Source organism: Adiantum capillus-veneris, chromosome 10 (genome assembly GCF_014529385.1).
Source record: "Adiantum capillus-veneris isolate H3 chromosome 10, ASM1452938v2, whole genome shotgun sequence".
Classification (NCBI taxonomy): Eukaryota; Viridiplantae; Streptophyta; class Polypodiopsida; order Polypodiales; family Pteridaceae; genus Adiantum; species Adiantum capillus-veneris.
The window spans coordinates 27,259,058-27,278,065 of record NC_140940.1 but is presented as its reverse complement, the minus strand read 5'-3'; the positions used below and the strand labels follow the sequence as shown (position 1 = coordinate 27,278,065).

At 44.6% G+C, this 19,008-nt stretch overlaps 1 protein-coding gene and 1 pseudogene across 3 annotated transcripts in view; both read left to right on the top strand.

The window, feature by feature from the left end:
* LOC147448593 (uncharacterized) overlaps nucleotides 1-19,008 on the top strand; it is a 58,094-nt gene that overhangs the window by 22,363 nt on the left and 16,723 nt on the right. Inside the window, exon 2 of one of the 2 annotated variants that reach the window (XM_086521161.1) lies at nucleotides 17,167-17,235. The exons of the other annotated variant lie outside the window; for it this stretch is intronic. Coding sequence (XP_086377287.1) covers nucleotides 17,167-17,235 — 69 coding nt within the window. The remainder of the gene's footprint in view (nucleotides 1-17,166; nucleotides 17,236-19,008) is intronic. 2 annotated transcript variants of the gene reach the window in all.
* On the top strand, nucleotides 11,600-17,155 carry LOC147448595 (pentatricopeptide repeat-containing protein At5g55740, chloroplastic-like; annotated as a pseudogene). Its single transcript, XR_015189367.1, has 2 exons — nucleotides 11,600-16,638; nucleotides 16,746-17,155. The product of XR_015189367.1 is annotated as a pentatricopeptide repeat-containing protein At5g55740, chloroplastic-like (transcript).

The window sequence follows — 19,008 nt, the reverse complement described above, 5'->3', positions numbered from 1 at the left end:
CCAGGCGAGTTACCACCTGCTCGTCCTGAAGATCATACCATTGATATGATATTTGGAAGCACACCACCGAACCGGCCACCTTACCGTGTGAGACGAGCACAGAATGAAGAGATTATGAACCAAGTGAAAGACCTCTTGGAAAAGGGTCTTGTCCAGCCTAGTACTTCACCGTATTGCTCTCTAGTGTTGTCGGTTTTGAAGAAAGACGGATCTTGGAGAATGTGCCCCGATTATAGAGCTCTCAACAAAATCACCATCAAGAACAGATTTCCGATTCCTAGGATCGATGATATACTCGACAGGTTACAGGGATCCTCGTGCTTTAGCAGGATTGACCTTAAGAGTGGATATCATCTGATCCTAATCGCGCCTGGGAGACGTCTACAAGCCAGCCTTTCGGACTACTTTTGGGTTATTTTAGTTTTTGGTGATGCCTTTTGGCTTAACCAATGCTCCTGCGACATTTAACCGGATGATGGATAGGATTTTTCGAGAGTACAGGCTATTTGTTGGCACTTTCTTTGACGATATCATTGTTTTCTCCAAGAATGAGGTAGAACATAGAGATAATCTGCTTCAGGTCTTTCAAGCATTACGAGATCACAAGTTAGTGATTAATGCAAAGAAAAGTGATTTTTTCCTACCAGAGATACACTTTTTGGGACACATTGTCTCAACAGCAGGAGTGCAAATGGATCCGGCCAAGATAGAGACTATCCGCGATTGGCCCGATTTGAAGAATGTCCATGAAGTGAGAAGCTTCTTGGGACTGTGTCCGTACTACAAGCGGTTCATTCGAAAGTTTGCAGAGGTTGCTTCCCCTTTGCATATCTTGACACAGAAAGGAGTCCCTTTCTCGTGGGGACCCACAGAGGTGACTACCTTTCAGACATTGAAAGAGAAATTGACTACGGGATCAGTTTTGACTTTGCCGGACTTGCAAAAGTCATTTGAAGTATATTGTGATGCTTGTGGTCGTAGTCTGGGTGCAGTCTTAATGCAAGAAGGCCATGTCATTGCTTACGAGAGCCGATTGTTCTCTAGGCTGGAGATGACGGCACAGATTTATGAGAAAGAGCTTTTGGCGGTTATCCATGCTCTTACTCAGTGGCGGCATTACCTACTCGAAGCGGATTTTACTGTCTTTACAGACCATCAGAGTTTGGGCTACTTCTTGTCACAGAAGCAGCTTTTGGTAAAGCAGATGCGGTGGGTTAACATCTTGTCACAGTTTCACTTCCAGATTGTCCATGTGCAGGGACAGAAGAATGTGGTGACAGATGCTTTGTCTCGGAAGCCGTTGGTTCTTGCTATTTCCACGGTACATCATAGGAGCTTCGAGGATATGGTCGACCAGTATGCCACAGAGACAGATTTTGCAGATATTTTCACACGGATACGTGATGGGGAGACAGTAGCAGGATACACCATTCGGGAAGGCTACTTGATGAGAAAAACCATGTTGTGCGTTACACAGCCGTTGAGGGAAAAGGTTATGACTGAATGCCACTGTCCACCTTTTACGGATCATCACGGCATTGCTACCACCATGAAGGGGGTAGAGAGATACTTCTTTTGGTCGAGACTCAAAAAGGATGTGGAAGAGTTTGTGCGCAGTTGCTTAGTATACCAGAAGGTCAAGTTTGATAGGCATAAGGCACAGGGATTGTTACAGCCTTTACCCATACCCACCCGCCCCTGGGAAAGTATTGCAATGGATTTCATTTTTGATCTCTTGAGAACAAAGAGTGGTCACGATGGTATCTGGACTGTTATTGACAGATTTAGCAAACATGCTCATTTCATTCCAGTGAAGAAAATAGTCAAGCCGGATCACTTAGCGAGACTGTTTGTGGCCCAGATCTTCAGATTAGATGGCATGCCTGAGACGATTGTCTCCGACAGAGACCCTAGATTTACGAGTTTGTTTTGGAAGGCAATTTGGGAGAACATTGGCACGCGGTTGCAGTTCTCATCATTGTTCCACCCGCAGACTGATGGGCAATCTGAGATTGCAAATTCAGTGGTTCTAGATTTGTTGAAGTCTTATATCTTAGATCAGAAGACTCAATGGGAAAAGTATTTACCTTTGGTGCAATTTGCCTACAATAACACAATACACTCTTGGATGGGGAAGGTGTCATTTGAGATTGTTGAAGGTGCTGCGAAGGGTCCACCCTTCCTAAGCATGAAAGATAAGATCTTCGAAGCGGATGAATATACGCGAGATTTGGATACGGCTTTTGCCAAGGTTCGCGAGACTTTGCAGATGTCTCAAGAACGACAGAAAAAGGCAGCGGATTGCCATCGTCACAACTTGAAATTGAAGGAGGATGATTGGGTGCTCTTACGTTTTGAGAAGGCATGCCTTACAAAGAAAAAGGGAAAGGAGAGGCTTTTTCCAAAGCTTAGTATGCGATACTACGGACTTTTCCAGATCACTGAAAAGATAAATGATGTCTCCTTCCGATTGAAACTGCCAGATACTTGGAGGATTCACAATGCATTCATGTGAGTCTCTTGAAACCTTTTAAGGGTGATGTGCCTGATCATGGGGAGCCTGATGAGCAACCCGAAGTGGAAGAAAACGAGAAGATCCTTGTTCCTGAACAGATTTTGGCACATAAGGATACGAAGTCTAAAGGTAAAGTCCGAAGGCGGTTCTTGGTTAAGTTCAAGAACTATCCTGCATTGGATGCGAAGTGGATGGAGGAGGAGCACCTAGCAAACTCCTTAGATTGTGAAACTTTACCTCGATGCTTTTGGTTTAGCATAGTCTACTCCAAACGGAACCCAGAATTCAGCTTGGCCGGAGATCTGGTGCAGTGGGATGCACAAGAGGGGAGTCACTCCGCTCCTTTGTCAACAAATGCCTTGATTTAGATACTAGAGTCATTGATGTCTCTTTGAGCTTCAGGGATACTGAAAGCTGGCAGTATCGCACGTGACACATCCAACCGTATGTGTTCGTGGACAAGCTACAACATGATCAGGGTTCAGTCAGTCCAGTCAGTCTTGATTTAGAAGTGATCTGGCACTTTTGTGAGTCTATTCGTAGACCGTGCATGACCAGTCACTTAGCATAGATGCGTATCCTTTGGTTGCACACAGCATGATCATCAATATTCCCTTCAGAATCCATCAGATTCAGTCAGGGAATTTTCTAGTGCATTTAGCCTATTTTCCCTATTTTTGGTATTTTTCACTTATTATTTTTAAGTGACTTTCCAAGGGAGGGCAATTTTGCTAAGAAAATATATAAGCAAACCAAAGTTAGCACTAAATGGCAGAAGAGGCAGCAGGAGCACATGCTCAGCAGGCACCTTCTTAGCAGAACCCAGCAAGAACCCTTGGCGTTTTCCATTGCCGTCATCGCCAACACCCTCAAGCACGTAGCGTTTTCTGTCCTAGCAGTTTCCCGCATCAACAGTACCCAATTCTCCATCGCGTTCCCAGTCCCTATCGTTTGTGGATGCCTTTCATCGCCAGCACCGCCACTTGCATGGCGTTTTCACTAACGCTAGGAAGGGCAGCCAGCGTTTTGGTTTCAGCCTTGATTGAAGCAGAAGAGCAGTGTTTTACTAACGCTACAGAACAACAGATCAACTTTTTAAATATCAGCCTCACAAGCTGCAGGTGCACCAGCGTTCTCAGCCATTAGAAACCCAGCAGATTCAGCCCTAGAAGCTTTGCAGATACCCCCATTTTCAGCCCTCGAAAACGCAGCCAAACAGTCATTTTGAGCCACGGAAACAGTCCCGAAATTCAGCAGATAGAAGATCACATATTTCAGCCATCAAGTTGTCGTCGTCATCATCGTCGTCATCATCGGCATAGTCCAAGTTGCATCAGTCCATTGCATTCGCATTGTACCACTTTGTGCAACCAAAAGTAGACCACTCTCGCCGACGAGAGTGGGGCCTTCGGAGGAGGGTTTTACGTCTCTGGTGTCGTATCTCTCTTCTCTCTCTCTCTCTCAGTCTCATACACTTGCACGCATACTGTCCATTCACTGTGTTTGTGATCATAGCATTCTCTCATTAAGAACGGAAGGCTCGACCTTCCATAAGAACAAAAGGAACCTTGAGCACAGTTCGGAGCACTCATCTTGAGCAAAGCGCAAACAATCATTCCGCTGCACCTAACATTGGTATCAGAGCTTTGGCAGTGTTTTGTATCACTCAAGGAAAGAACCACAAGAATTTTTTTTGCTTGTTGCGGTCGCACGAACCCAAGTTCGCTTGGGCGTGTCGATTCCTAATCGTGTTTTTGAAGAGTGACAGGAATCCCAGGAAAGAAGGGCTTGTCCAGCCTCCCCTTGTGTCTCTTTTCACTCATTGAGAGCGGACCCTGCACTTAGCGGCCGGCCAATCGATGTGAGGTGGGAAAAAGCAACCTTGGTGTGAGCGCAAGGCCGCCAAGGGGTGCGCCCGCGGAAAGGAGTAGAACTCGGGTGAAGAGAAGATCCTTCTCAAACACGGTTTGCAAGCGAAAGAAAACCCCAAGACCCTCAAGAACCCCAAGAACCAAGAACCCAAGAACCCAAGTTCCTCATGAACTTAAGAACCCAAGACCCCCCAAGAACCCAAGTTCCTCGTGAACTTAAGATCCCACGATTGCAGAATGGTCATCACTCGAAGCGGAATGGATACTTCGCTTACAGGTGATGAGCATGAGAGGCGAAGAAGAATTTTCCCCACCAGGAGGTTTTTCCAACCCTCCTCCTTCACCATCTACGACAAGGATTGCGCTAACTCCTAGGGAGGAGTTGGACCAAGAAAGAGAAGCAGAAAGAAAAGTGTCACAAAACGGGAGCGTACACGAGCACTTAGAAAAATCTGAAAATTATAATTCTTTGAAAACATGAGAGAAGGGAGAAGATCGACACAGTATTGGGGACTTGAAGATGGGCTGGTCCCCCCCCCCGTTAAGAGTATTCTTTTATTCAGGGAGAATTCTTATACAAGCACGAGAACCCGAGGAAACCCCTCCGTTCTGTAATCTTAGACCCGAAGGTCGTGCTTTCCCGTAAAAGGGCTTGGGCACAAGGCCGTTCCTTCCCGTAAGGGACTTAGGCGTGTAGCCGTACTTTCCCGTAAGGGACTTAGGCGTGAAGCCGTACTTCCCGTGAAGGGCCTTCCCGTAAGACGGGAGATTCTTGCAAAACAAACCACACAAAGCAACAATTCTCAATGCGTATCAACACCTTATACCTGTCGCTCCTTGCTCGGAGAATCAACCTCCGTACTCAGTCGTCACGCGAGCACTTGCAAATTTCGTCACCAATCTCTGCTCCAGAATCCCAGCGCTTGCACTTCCTTCTGCTTCCGGCTCCTCCAGACTGAAACGCTGGCTACCCTTTTATAGGGTCTGACACCTGGCAGGAATAGGGGTCCAAAAGCAGAGCTTGGCGCTCCTAGAGAGAGGAGAGAGAGAGATCGCAATTCAGTTCCCCCTGCGTTGGTTTTAGCGCTGGCTTTTTCTATAAGAGCCTTGCCTGTTTTATTTTATTAATAAAGGGGCCGGTCACTTAAAAGTGACCGATCACTTTATAAAATAAAGTGTGAACCTGTTCAAACTTTAAAAACTCACTCAGTTAGTGAAAACAATGCTACACGGACACATTCCAGGCGTCCCCGGGTGCAGGACACGACACAGATGCAATGCAGACACAGACTCCTCGCGGGAAAACATCTGTCCTTCCGCGACTATTCCTGCTTTTCGTAAAAAGCTTCATTGAACCCATCTTTATTCTTGTGCTTGCGTTCTTACGCGTATTTTCTTACTCAGTTCGGATTTCCTCCTTAGCCTACGGGATGCCCCCTTATTGATGCACCCGTCACGCATCATGTGACGCATCAGGGGCACTCGTAGCCCAGCCCTTTCCACCGAACTTACGGAAACTCCTTTGCGATGTTTACCGTCACCCATCAAATGACACATCAGAGTTGTTCGTTCCTCATGGCAGTTCCTGTAGCTACAATCTTTTAACAGTTCTTAGTGCACATAATAAAATATCCTAAAAAAAAGATTTAATCATTAAAAATAAGAAAATAGTCCAATTAGCAACATCCCTCTGGCTTTCTAGAGGAGAGAGAAAATCGCGTTTTCTAGAGAGAGAGAGAGAGAGAGAGAGAGAGAGAGAGAGAGAGAGAGAGAGAGAGAGATTGCAATTCAGCCCCCCCTGCGTTGGTTTTATTGCTGGCTTTTTCTATAAGAGCCTTGCCTGCTTTATTTTATTAATAAAGGGGCCGGTCACTTAAAAGTGACCGGTCACTTTATAAAATAAAGTGTGAACCTGTTCAAACTTTAAAAACTAACTCAGTTAGTGAAAACAATGCTACACGGACACATTCCAGGCGTCCCCGGGTGCAGGACACGACACAGATGCAATGCAGACACAGACTCCTCGCGGGAAAACATCTGTCCTTCCGCGACTATTCCTGCTTTTCGTAAAAAGCTTCATTGAACCCATCTTTATTCTTGTGCTTGCGTTCTTACGCGTATTTTCTTACTCAGTTCGGATTTCCTCCTTAGCCTACGGGATGCCCCTTTATTGATGCACCCGTCACCCATCATGTGACGCATCAGGGGCACTCGTAGCCCGGCCCTTTCCACCAAACTTACGGAAACTCCTTTGCGATGTTTACCGTCACCCATCAAATGACACATCAGAGTTGTACGTTCCTATGGCAGTTCCTGTAGCTACAATCTTTTAACAGTTCTTAGTGCACATAATAAAATATCCTAAAAAAAAGATTTAATCATTAAAAATAAGAAAATAGTCCAATTAGCAACAAAAAGCCTACGAAGAAGACATGGCAGCCATAGAGCGCCAGTACTAAGAAAGAATGGTAGCCATAGCGCGTGAGAGCGAGCAAGCACGCTTGGAAGCCAAAGCAAGACAAGCAGAATACGACCGCGAGACCACAGCAAGAATGCAAGCGATGTTTCGACTCTTTCCTCAAATGCAGGCGCACAGATTCAACAAGATTGGGAAAAGGAGACTCTCTGAGTCTCTTCTTCTCCAAAGCATGACACACAGGATTTGCATGATTGTGTGAAGCATGATGATGATTTGAATGACAATGATAAGCATGATGATTTGGATGCCAATGATTTGGATGACAATGACAAGCATGATGATTTGCATGATCAAGATGTGATTTCTCACAAGCATGATGAGTTGCATGAAGAAGATGTGTTTGTTCACCAGGATAAGGTGTTAGTGGATGCTTTTTCTAGCGAAGCTAACATCGTTACAGATTCGATCAATCACTAAGAAGCGATCTTGGCTCTCGAGCCTAGGCCCAAAGAACCCTCACAGGAAGTATTATGTGTTCACAGGATTGATACGCATGCATTGTTTGAATGTTTCATTCGTGATCTTTTCCTATATTTTTGTCAGCATCGTTATGTGATCCCTTTTCCTAGGCATGACATATTGTATGTGCTGTATGACTTTAATGAAATGGAATTCCTAATTATGATACTGATTTGTTCTTGACTTCTCTTAAGTGCAAGAACTTATAGACGAAATGACTACAGCATTTTGGTCTGATTGATCTCGAATAGACATGGTTGCAATAGGGGTTAGTCAATCGGACATCGATGAGGTCCCGATTGGACCTAGATGCGATTGCTAGCTACATTGCCGATAAATCATGTTCTAAGATCCGAATGAATGTTGAATGTCATGTGATGTCCTGTGATGTCTAGTGATGTGACTGTCGATTTGGTACATGTGCTAGGTGTGTGTTCTTAGTACGTAGGTACTAACAGTCAGTGTCTGCTAAGACGGTTTATGGCTTTTGTCGGTTTTGCAAAGTTAATCGCAGTCGATTACAATGCTTTCAAGAGAGGGGTATGTCACAAAGTGATGACGTGGCTACCAACAGCAGAAACCCTAATTTTTGCCAGAAACCGTAAAATTCTTGCAAACCCTAATGTTCAGAAACCCTAATTTTTGGAAACCCTAACCCTAACTGTTGGCTGAAACCCTAAAGTGGCTGGAAACCCTAATCAGGCGGCAAATGCCATGTGGCAGCAGTGTACGGATTTCCGGATTTTACGGAGGTGGAAAAGCCCTGCTGAGCGATGCTATTTTCTTGCTTTTCTCCATGCCATATGTTGTGTGAGAGAGAGAGAAGGATACTTGCTTTATTTTTATGAAAGCCACAGGGAGAGAGAGAGAAATTGCTTTTGATTTTTAAGCTTTTGGGGCTTTGCTTTTGGTCATCCCTTGTAAACTAATAAATAAACGGTTTAGGGCTCACTCTGCAGAGCATCTAGACGCAGAGTCTGGGAGTGAAACCCTAACCGCTCTTTACCTTGATTATGTAATATCATTTTTGAGAATGTTGAAAGAAGACTTGTGCCACTTGGCAGCACTTCATTGGAAGGAAAAAGCAAAAGATGGCGAAAGGTAGTGAGCTAATTTTGGAAAAGGAGTGGAGCAGACCGTGGTGCGCAGTCTTCAGCTACACACAGAGAGAGAGAGAGAGAGAGAGAGAGAGAGAGAGAGAGAGAGAGAGAGAGAGAGAGAGAGAGAGAGAGAGAGAGAGAGAGAGAGAGAGAGAGAGAGAATCAGCAAAGCTTCCTGTCCGTAATCTTGTCTCTTGGAGTGCATTGATCGCGCAACAGGGGCAGGGGTAGGAAGTGTTTTCTGCTCCAGCACAGAGAGAGAGAGAGAGAGAGAGAGAGAGAGAGAGAGAGAGAGAGAGAGAGATAGATAGATAGATAGATAGTTCTATTATCGTCCTGGGAGGTCAAATATGACCTATGGGACCAAATGAACATGTCACGTGGTGTGAGTGGAGTTCATAAGTGACTCTCGATGCTCAAAAATGGCTGAAATGAGCGTCGCAATAGAGAGTCCACATCGTGGTTGGGAGAGGAAGGTATGTAGGGAGAGCTCATGGCTGAATATATGGGGAAAAGAGGACCTAATGTGGTCAAAAGCTGAGCACTCAAGTAGTGTGTGGTACTCACTCTCTCGCACTTGACGAGGGCATAAGGTGCAAAGTCGATGACACTCCTCGCCAGTGCCCCAACGTCCTGTCTCGCAGCGTAGAGAATGGGAGCTAAGACGAATGGAGGCAATGGTGCGGATCGCACTCAACGGGATGGGCTCAAGGATGTAGGAATGGGTTCGGTTACCTCGTTCCGAGAAGAAGAGAGATTTGTAGTTTGGGGCAACGTGTGTGGTGTAATGGCTGAAGCGAGAACCTCCAGATTTCTCCCAAGCCATGATACATTGGCGTTGTAAGAAGGCCTCATTAACTTGGGAGTCGATCGACGCATCCTTGACCAAGTGACATGCATCCCATCTTCCAAACCATTTCTTGATATCAAGCATCCACCCCGAACTTAGTATTTTGCTCTTGCATGTCTTTTGAACCTTTTGACTTACTTCATATGCGATTCTAGGAAGTCGATGCAAAGGGCTACGTTGTGTCTTACGCATGTACTCCACAACCCTTTCCATGCCCAAGACCTCAATGGGAAGCGATCCGGACTCAAGAAGTAAGAGCATGTAGGGTGTTTGTGTCTTGACTTGGAGAAAGTTGGTGAGAAAACGCTTTTGGACATTCTCAAACTCTTTCCAAGTAGACTTCCCGATGCTTCCACCCCACACCTCCACTCCATAAAGAAGCACCGGTGTCACCAATGTGTCAAAGAGGTACTTTTTGAGAGCCCAACACTTGATCTCTCCTGCATTGCACATGTTCTCAAATGCATAATAAGCCCTCTTTCCGGCTTCCAAGCGACGCATTGCACAATCCTTCCATTTATGATTGGATGGAACCTCAAGGCCAAGGTACTTGAAGTGATCTACCACTTCAAGTTTCTCATTGTTGTATACAATGCATGGATTTTCGTCATTGAGGGTCTTTACAAGCATAACCTTGGTTTTGGATCCATTCACGATCAGCCCGCTATGTAGGCAAAAGCGTTCCAAGACACTCATAAGCTTTTGTGCATCTTCTAAGGTATGTGCCAAGAGCACTACATCATCGGCATAAAGCAAAAGCATGATCACCGCATTTCCAATCTTAACCTCTTCTATGCCTTCTTGCTGCATAAAATCAAGAACCATGTATTCCAATTCATCAATGAGTAGCCCAAAGAGGGTTGGGGAAAGTGGGCATCCTTGTTTGACACCAATAGTGCTTGCAAAAAATTCTGAAATTCCATCTCCCATACGTAATCGACATATCACTTTTTGGTAGATGCGAAAGACTGCATGCATAAATTCTCTCGGCACTTGAAGGCTTTGCATACGTCTCCAAAGATTTCCTCGCGGTACCATGTTAAAAGCTTTCTTGAAATCCACAAAGCAACAATACAACTTTTTTCCTTTCAATCGAGACGCTTCCATAAGAACTCGAAGAGTGACAAGGTGATCAATAGTGCTATGATGCTTTCGAAAACCTGCTTGGCCAAGCGCACGTTTGCCATTCTTTTCAGCCCATTCACTTATCTTCATCTCCATGATACATCCAAATAACTTTGCCATCAAAGAACCAACCATTATAGTGCGATAGTTGTTCACATTGTTTACATCTCCTCCTTTGTGCAAAGGTTTGATCCAATTTGCACTCCAATCATGAGGCATGCCATACTGAAGTGCAAGGTTAAACATATCGCATATCCAATATCGTATTTTCTTGCTTGTCCATTTAATCATTTCAGCCTTGACACCTTGAAGGTCACCTGCCTTGCGAGTAGCAAGTTTCTCAAGCGCGCGGCATACATCTTCAATGGTAAAGAAGGGAGACATAAATGGAAGGGAGCTACAACCCTCCATCTTATCAACATTGGGTTGCTCATAGAGGTTCTTACAATGCATATATATATCCTCAAGAGTCAAGTCACCAAAGCTCTCAACGCGCTTGCCTTTTAGATTTTTCCAAAACTTGCCACATGCATGTGCTTTCTCTTGTGCTAAAAGAAGTTGTTTTTCGACTTCCCACCTTCTCCTCTTCTTTTGAACAAGTGCTTTGTATGTGTGTGAACATTCCAAGTAAACTTCCTTGTCTTTGATTGCATCCAATCTAAGAATTGGTTGCGCATCATGCTCCCATGTTTCGACAAGAAGTATCACATCGGAGTCATTGGTAAGCTCATCAATGCCAATTCCCGCATTCCATGGATACCCGTTACAATTCCAAAAGCTTATTCGCAAGCGTGAGTTGGTCTCATAGATCATGTGTCCGTAATCTTATCTCTTGGAGTGCATTGATCGCGCAACAGGGGCAGGGCCAGGAAGTGTTTTCTGCTCAAGCAGAGAGAGAGAGAGAGAGAGAGAGAGAGAGAGAGAGAGAGAGAGAGAGAGAGAGAGAGAGAGAGAGAGAGAGAGAGAGAGAGAGAGAGAGAGAGAGAGAGAGAAGCTTCTTGTCCGTAATCTTGTCTCTTGGAGTGCATTGATCGTGCAACAGGGGCAGGGCCAGGAAGTGTTTTCTGTTGCAGCACACAGACAGAGAGAGAGAGAGAGAGAGAGAGAGAGAGAGAGAGAGAGAGAGAGAGAGAGAGAGAGAGAGAGAGAGAGAGAGAGAGAGAGAGAGAGAGAGAGAGAGATGCTATGTGTAATCTTGTCTCTTGGAGTGCATTGATCGTGCAACAGGGGGCCAGGAAGCGTTTTTTGCTGCAGTAGAGAGAGAGAGAGAGAGAGAGAGAGAGAGAGAGAGAGAGAGAGAGAGAGAGAGAGAGAGAGAGTGATGTTGACAAAAATCGCCATGCTAGGCACTGCCTTGCTCGGCATGTATGCCAAATGCGGTGTTCTTTATAAAGCACAAAAAGTGCTCAATGAGCTTCCTGTCTGGAATGCTGTCTCTAGGAATGCTCTAATCGCGGGATATGCCCAATAAAGGCAGGGCCAGGAAGCGTTAGGCTGTTTTCGGCAGATGCAAAGAGAGGGAAACTCTCCCAAATGCAATCACCTACGCTTGTATCTTCAAGGCATGTGGCATTATGCAGATGCTGATATGGGCAAAAGAATTCACGATTATATTGTTAGCCAGAGGTTGTTGGAAAAAACGGGGTACTTGGCACTGTCTTGGCATGTATAGCAAATGTAGTGCACTTGAGAAAGCACAGAAAGTGCTTGAGGAGCTTACTGTTCGGAGCGGCATCTCTTGGAATGCACTGACTGCAGGATATGCACAAGAGGAGCAGGGCTAGGAAGCTGTGGACTGTTTACCTTGATTATGTAATATCATTTTTGAGAATGTTGAAAGAAGACTTGTGCCACTTGTTTCAGCAGATGTGAAGCGAGAGCTATCTCCAAACGCAATCGTCTAAGTGTATATCTTAAAGGCACGTGGCTCTACGCAAGATGCTGATATGGACACAGAAATTCACAATGATATTGTTACTCAGATGCTATTGAAAACAGATGTCATGTTGACACTCCCTTGGTCCATGTGTATGCCAAATGTGGTGCACTTGAGAAAGCACAAATAGTGCTCGAGAAACTTTTTGTTCAGAACAACATCTCTTGGAATGCACTGATTGCGGGATACGCACAACAAGAGTCGAGGTTTTGTGCCAGAGCAGTAGGATTCATGTTGATATTGTTAGCCAAGTGATGTTGACAAAAAACGCCATGCTAGGCACTGCCTTGCTCAACATGTATGCCAAATGCGGTGTTCTTCATAAAGCACAAAAAGTGCTCGATGAGCTTCCTGTCTCTTGGAATGCTCTGATCGTGGGATATGCCCAATAAAGGCAGGTCCAGGAAGCGTTGGGCTGTTTTCTGCTGCAGCACAGAGAGAGAGAGAGAGAGAGAGAGAGAGAGAGAGAGAGAGAGAGAGAGAGAGAGAGAGAGAGAGAGAGAGAGAGAGAGAGAGAGAGAGAGAGACATGCTATCTATGTTAAGCATAAGGTTTTGTGCCATAGCAGTAGGATTCATGTTGATATTGTTAGCCAAGTGCTGTTGACAAAAACGCCATGCTAGGCATTGCCTTGCTCGATATGTATGCCAAATGCGGTGTTCTTCATAAAGCACAAAAAGTGCTCGATGAGCTTCCTGTCTCGAAAGCTGTCTCTTGGAATGCTCTGATCGCGAGATATGCCCAATAAAGGCAGGGCCACGAAGCGTTGGGCTGTTTTCTGCTGCACAGCAAAGAGAGAGAGAGAGAGAGAGAGAGAGAGAGAGAGAGAGAGAGAGAGAGAGAGAGAGTGCTGTTGACAAAAATCGCCATGCTAGGCACTGCCTTGCTCAACATGTATGCCAAATGCGGTGTTCTTCATAAAGCACAAAAAGTGCTCGACGAGCTTCATGTCTGGAATGCTGTCTCTTGGAATGCTCTGATTGCGGGATATGCCCAATAAAGGCAGGGCTAGGAAGCGTTGGGCTGTTTTCGGTTGATGCAAGGAGAGGGCAACTCTCCCAAATGCAATCACCTACGCTTGTATCTTCAAGGCATGTGGCATTATGCAGATGCTGATATGGGCAAAAGGATTCACGATTATATTGTTAGCCAGAGGTTGTTGGAAAAAAACGAGGTACTTGGCACTGTCTTGGCATGTATACCAAATGTGGTGCTCTTGAGAAAGCATAGAAAGTGCTTGAGGAGCTTACTGTTCAGAGCGGCATCTCTTGGAATGCACTGACTGCAGGATATGCACAAGAGGAGCAGTGCTAGGAAGCTGTGGACTGTTTACCTTGATTATGTAATATCATTTTTGTTTCAACAGATGTGAAGCGAGAGCTCTCTCCATACACAATCATCTACGTGTATATCTTAAAGGCATATGGCTCTACGCAAGATGCTTATATGGACACAAATTCACAATGATATTGTTACTCAGATGCTATTGAAAAGAGATGTCATGTTGACACTCCCTTGGTCCATGTGTATGCCAAATGTGGTGCACTTGAGAAAGCACAAATAGTGCTCGAGAAACTTTTTGTTCAGAACAGCATCTCTTGGAATGCACTGATTGCGGGATACGCACAACAGGATTCGAGGTTTTGTGCCAGAGTAGTAGGATTCATGTTGATATTGTTAGCCAAGTGCTGTTGACAAAAACGCCATGCTATGCACTGCCTTGCTCAACATGTATGCCAAATGCGGTGTTCTTCATAAAGCACAAAAAGTGCTCGATGAGCTTCCTGTATGGAATGCTGTCTCTTGGAATGCTCTGATCGTGGGATATGCCCAATAAAGGCAGGGCCACGAAGCGTTGGGCTGTTTTCTGTTGCAGAGAGAGAGAGAGAGAGAGAGAGAGAGAGAGAGAGAGAGAGAGAGAGAGAGAGAGAGAGAGAGAGAGAGAGAGAGAGAGAGAGAGAGAGAGATGCTATCTGTGTTAAGCAGAAGGTTTTGTGCCAGAGCAGTAGGATTCATGTTGATATTGTTAGCCAAGTGCTGTTGACAAAAAACGCCATGCTAGGCACTGCCTCGCTCGATATGTATGCCAAATGCGGTGTTCGTCATAAAGCACAAAAAGTGCTTGATGAGCTTCCTGTCTCGAATGCTGTCTCTTGGAATGCTCTGATTGTGGGATATGCCCAATAAAGGCAGGGCCAGGAAGCATTGGGCTGTTTTCTACTGCAGCACACAGAGAGAGAGAGAGAGAGAGAGAGAGAGAGAGAGAGAGAGAGAGAGAGAGAGAGAGAGAGAGAGAGAGAGAGAGAGAGAGAGAGAGAGAGAGAGAGACTATCTGTGTTAAGTAGAAGGTTTTGTGCCAGAGCAGTAGGATTCATGTTGATATTGTTAGCCAAGTGCTGTTGACAAAAATCGCCATGCTAGGCACTGCTTTGCTCGACATGTATGCCAAATGCGATGTTCTTCATAAAGCACAAAAAGTGCTCGATGAGCTTCGTGTGTGGAATGGTGTCTCTTGGAATGCTCTGATCGCAGGATAGCACAGAGAGAGGGCAACTCTCCCAAATGTGACTCAAATGCAATCACCTACGCTTGTATCTTCAAGGCATGTGGCATTATGCAGATGCTGATATGGGCAAAATAATTCATCGATTATATTGTTAGCCAGAGGTTGTTGGAAAAAAATGAGGTACTTGGCACTGTCTTGGCATGTATACCAAATGTGGTGCACTTGAGAAAGCACAGAAAGTGCTTGAGGAGCTTACTGTTCGGAGCGGCATCTCTTGTAATGCACTGACTGCAGGATATGCACAAGAGGAGCAGGGCTAGGAAGCTGTGGACTGTTTTCAACCGATGTGAAGCGAGAGCTATCTCCAGACGCAATCGTCTACGTGTATATCTTAAAGGCATGTGGCTCTATGCAAGATGCTGATATGGACACAGAAATTCATAATGATATTGTTACTCAGATGCTATTGAAAAGAGATGTCATGTTGACACTCCCTTGGTCGATGTGTATGCCAAATGTGGTGCACTTGAGAAAGCATAAATAGTGCTCGAGAAACTTTTTTTTCAGAACAACATCTCTTGGAATGCACTGATTGCGGGATATGCACAACAGGAGTCGGGCTAGAAAGCTCTAAGCTATTTTCAGCAGATGCACAGTGAGGGCCTTTGTCCATATGCAATCACCTGCACATGCATCTTGAAGGCATGTGGCTCTACGTAAGATGCTGATATGGCACAAAAATCCACAATTTCTTTGTTCGTCAAAGGCTTTTGAAAATAGAGGTCGTGGTTGGCACTCCCTTGGTCGATATATATGTCAAATGTAGTACGCTTCAGAAAGCATAAAAAGTGCTTGAGCTGCTTCTTGTCTGGAATGTTGTCTCTTGGAACGCGCTGATTACGGGATATGCGCAACATGAGCAGGGAAAAAAATCTCTAGGCTGTTCTCAGCGGATGCAAAGCGAGTGTATCAATAACCATTCAATCAACTATACTTCTGTCATTTTGAAGGCATCTAAGATTACAAGTGCAGGGTGTTCGGGCAAAATATTGTGTCACTGCACAGGAAAACAGATATCAACACATGCGAAGAGAGGGCCTTTGTCCATACGAAATCACCTGCGCGTGCATATCGTGATTGCTGCAATCACATGCGTGTGCATCTTGAAGGCATGTGGCTCTACGCAAGATGCTGATATGGGCATAAAAATTCACGCTGATATTGTTGGTAAAGGATTGTTGAACGTGCTTGGCAATGCCTTGGTTGACATGTTTGCTAAATGTGGTGCACTTCAGAGAGCACCATAACTTGCTTCCTATCCAGAGTGTGGATTGATTGCAAGATTTACCGCATAGGGGACAGCCAAAAAGCTCTAGTCTGTTTTCAACATATTTGAAGTGATACCTTTGGTCTGTTCTCAGCAGATTCGAATCGATGGCCTCTCTCATGATTGCAAGATTTGCTCCAAAAGGGCAGCGTAAGAAAGCTCTAGGCTGTTTTCAACAGATGCGAAGCAAGGAATCTTGGAGAAAGATATCATGCTTGGCTGTATTTTGATCAGTACGTATGTCAAATGGGGTGCTCCAAAGACTACGACTTTGTGTATATGTGCATGTGAGCCTACAGACGAACAATATGGAGAATTCAACATCAATCGACATGTCATTTTGCAGAAGTTGCAAAATGGATGACGATGGCAGAACGTATACTGGTGGGAAGGTGGCGGAACAATGTAAGGAAGGTCTAGAAGCGGCTCCATCCAAGAATGTGCGTTGATCCACATGACCAATACCGAAGGTACACTTATATTCCGTATTTTGATTTCCTTTATGTGATCTCAAAAGTACTGAGATTAAATCATTTATACATTAAAACAATAAATTTTTATCATATTTATTTAAAAGATTGTAGATGAGGGTGACAAAGTTCTGATGCCCAACAAAGGACACGTTCACAATACACAATGGCAAGGCAACGTGAAATGATACATGTCTTCATAAAACATCGGTAATGAGTTCTTCCTTGTAAAGCTGTAGTATTTTTACAATAATAAAGTCCCTCTAACATTGGAGGAGAAGCATAAGTCCCCCTTCAACACTGAAGGAGATAAAAGTGGCGGGGGAAGGGCATGCTCCCTACGGTATCATTATAAATGTGGAGAACGGTGCCAACTCCACACCATACATATGTATGGTTTTTTCTTTTTTTTTATATGGGCACAAGCATCGTAAATGCACAAAATGCATCTCGTCTTATTTTTAATTATAATGTGGAACTATTTACATTCACACATCTTTTCATACAAAATCTCATTTGTGATTCGAGGTCGTAGAGATTCTGGTGAAAGCTTCGAGGAGATATGTTACGATCCATCAACACAAACTATGCCATGAGGTAAGAGCCACACCATTATCACTTTTTGAATTCTTACCATATGCATAGTAAAGCAATCAAGGCAAACTAGTTGTACTGTGACGTTGATTTTAATACATAAAGAAATACCGAAAGGAGCGTCTTTGGGGCCAATATCTCTAGGCACGGAACTCTGTCGGGCCAGTGCAAATCTATTGTGATCTGTGAGTTGTTTTGAAGTGGTTATTTGGTGATGTGGTGATTGATTCTTGACTTGGAGTGTCCAAGTCTGTTACAAACTCCATAGTACTGGATATGTTGAAATCCTATGTGTCGGACAGATAGTCTGACTGGGAGAAGTATTTGTCTCTTGTCGACTACGCGCATAACAATACCGTACATCCCCACCACCATCGCCACCAGGCTACAATGGTTGGAGCCCATATGGATACCCTTACTATTCGTATGTAGGGCACGTGCCTAACCAAGGGAAGGATTTCAAAGATGGCGGCACGACAGTAAAATTTTTCATCTTTTCTGGGGTGAAAGAAAAGAAAGCACTATAGTTTTTACAACAATTCGACAACATCTATGCTTTGGGGAACTATTCGAAAGAATCCAAGATTTCTTGAGCAACGGAATTTCTTAAAGATAATGCTATGCAGTTGTGGAGTTCAATCGCGACACAACCGCATGCTCCAAGGACCTGGCAAGCTCTCAAGACAATATTTGCATGCAGTTACATGACTTCTCTCTTTGAAGTCGAGATCTTGTCAGAATTGGGCAACTTGAAAACGCTTGCCACAGATACCATGGACGGCTATAACCAAAGGTTTCTCAACGTCTACCTTCCGGTGTCTTTAAGTTCATTCCCTTGGAGGACCAGTGCGAGCGATACACCATTGGACTACCATCACCATGTGCAAGAATATTGTTTGTTTAAGCAAGTCTCAACCATGCAAGAGCTTATGGACCATGCCGTGGTCGGCTACAAACTGATGGAAAGGAAGGTTAGAGTTTACCATAGAAGCAACTTCGGCCACTAACCAGAACCCCTGGCAACAATGAACAAATCCTCGGGAGTCTCGTGAAACCCGACTTCAAAGACCTCGTCTGACACAGTGTCATCGAGAAACCCTGTTTTAGGAAGGCCGAATGTTTTCAAACAAGGCATATGTTCAATACATATCCTCAACGAGCCTCGACGTCTTCAGAGAAACCTTGTGCTCCCACGGCAGAAAGATCCCAAAGACCACCTCTTGCTCAGAGAGCTAGACTTGTTATTGAACTAGTACCTGACATTTATGGCATGAATCTAGAGAGTACAAATGAATTGTGCAGAGCATATGGCAAAGTAAACTGCTTGAAAGCCCCCAATCTTCTTTGACCCCGGAGCTATAGAGAACTTCATCTATCCAAAATTCTTGAAGCAGATGGACTTTGATTATTGTAAGGTGCAATGGAAGTGAATGTTGAAATTGCTCAAGATGAGTGCTCCAGTGCTCAAGGGTTCATTTTACTTACAAAAGGGAGAGCCTTCCGTTCCTTTAGAGAGAGAGTGCAATGATCACAAACAAAGTGAAAGCTACTGTGAATGAAAGTGCTGAGACTGAGAGAAAGAGAGAGAAGAATATGAGATCAGACGTTTCTCAAACCCTCCTTCAAGGGCCCCCCTCTCTATGGCGAGAGGTCTATGCTATAGATTGCACAAATCTGGTACAATGGTCTAGATGCAATGGACTTGCTGACGATGTCGACGATGTACGGGCTGAAAACTGAAAATGCCAGGGCTGAAATGCTGAAATCTGAAAAACG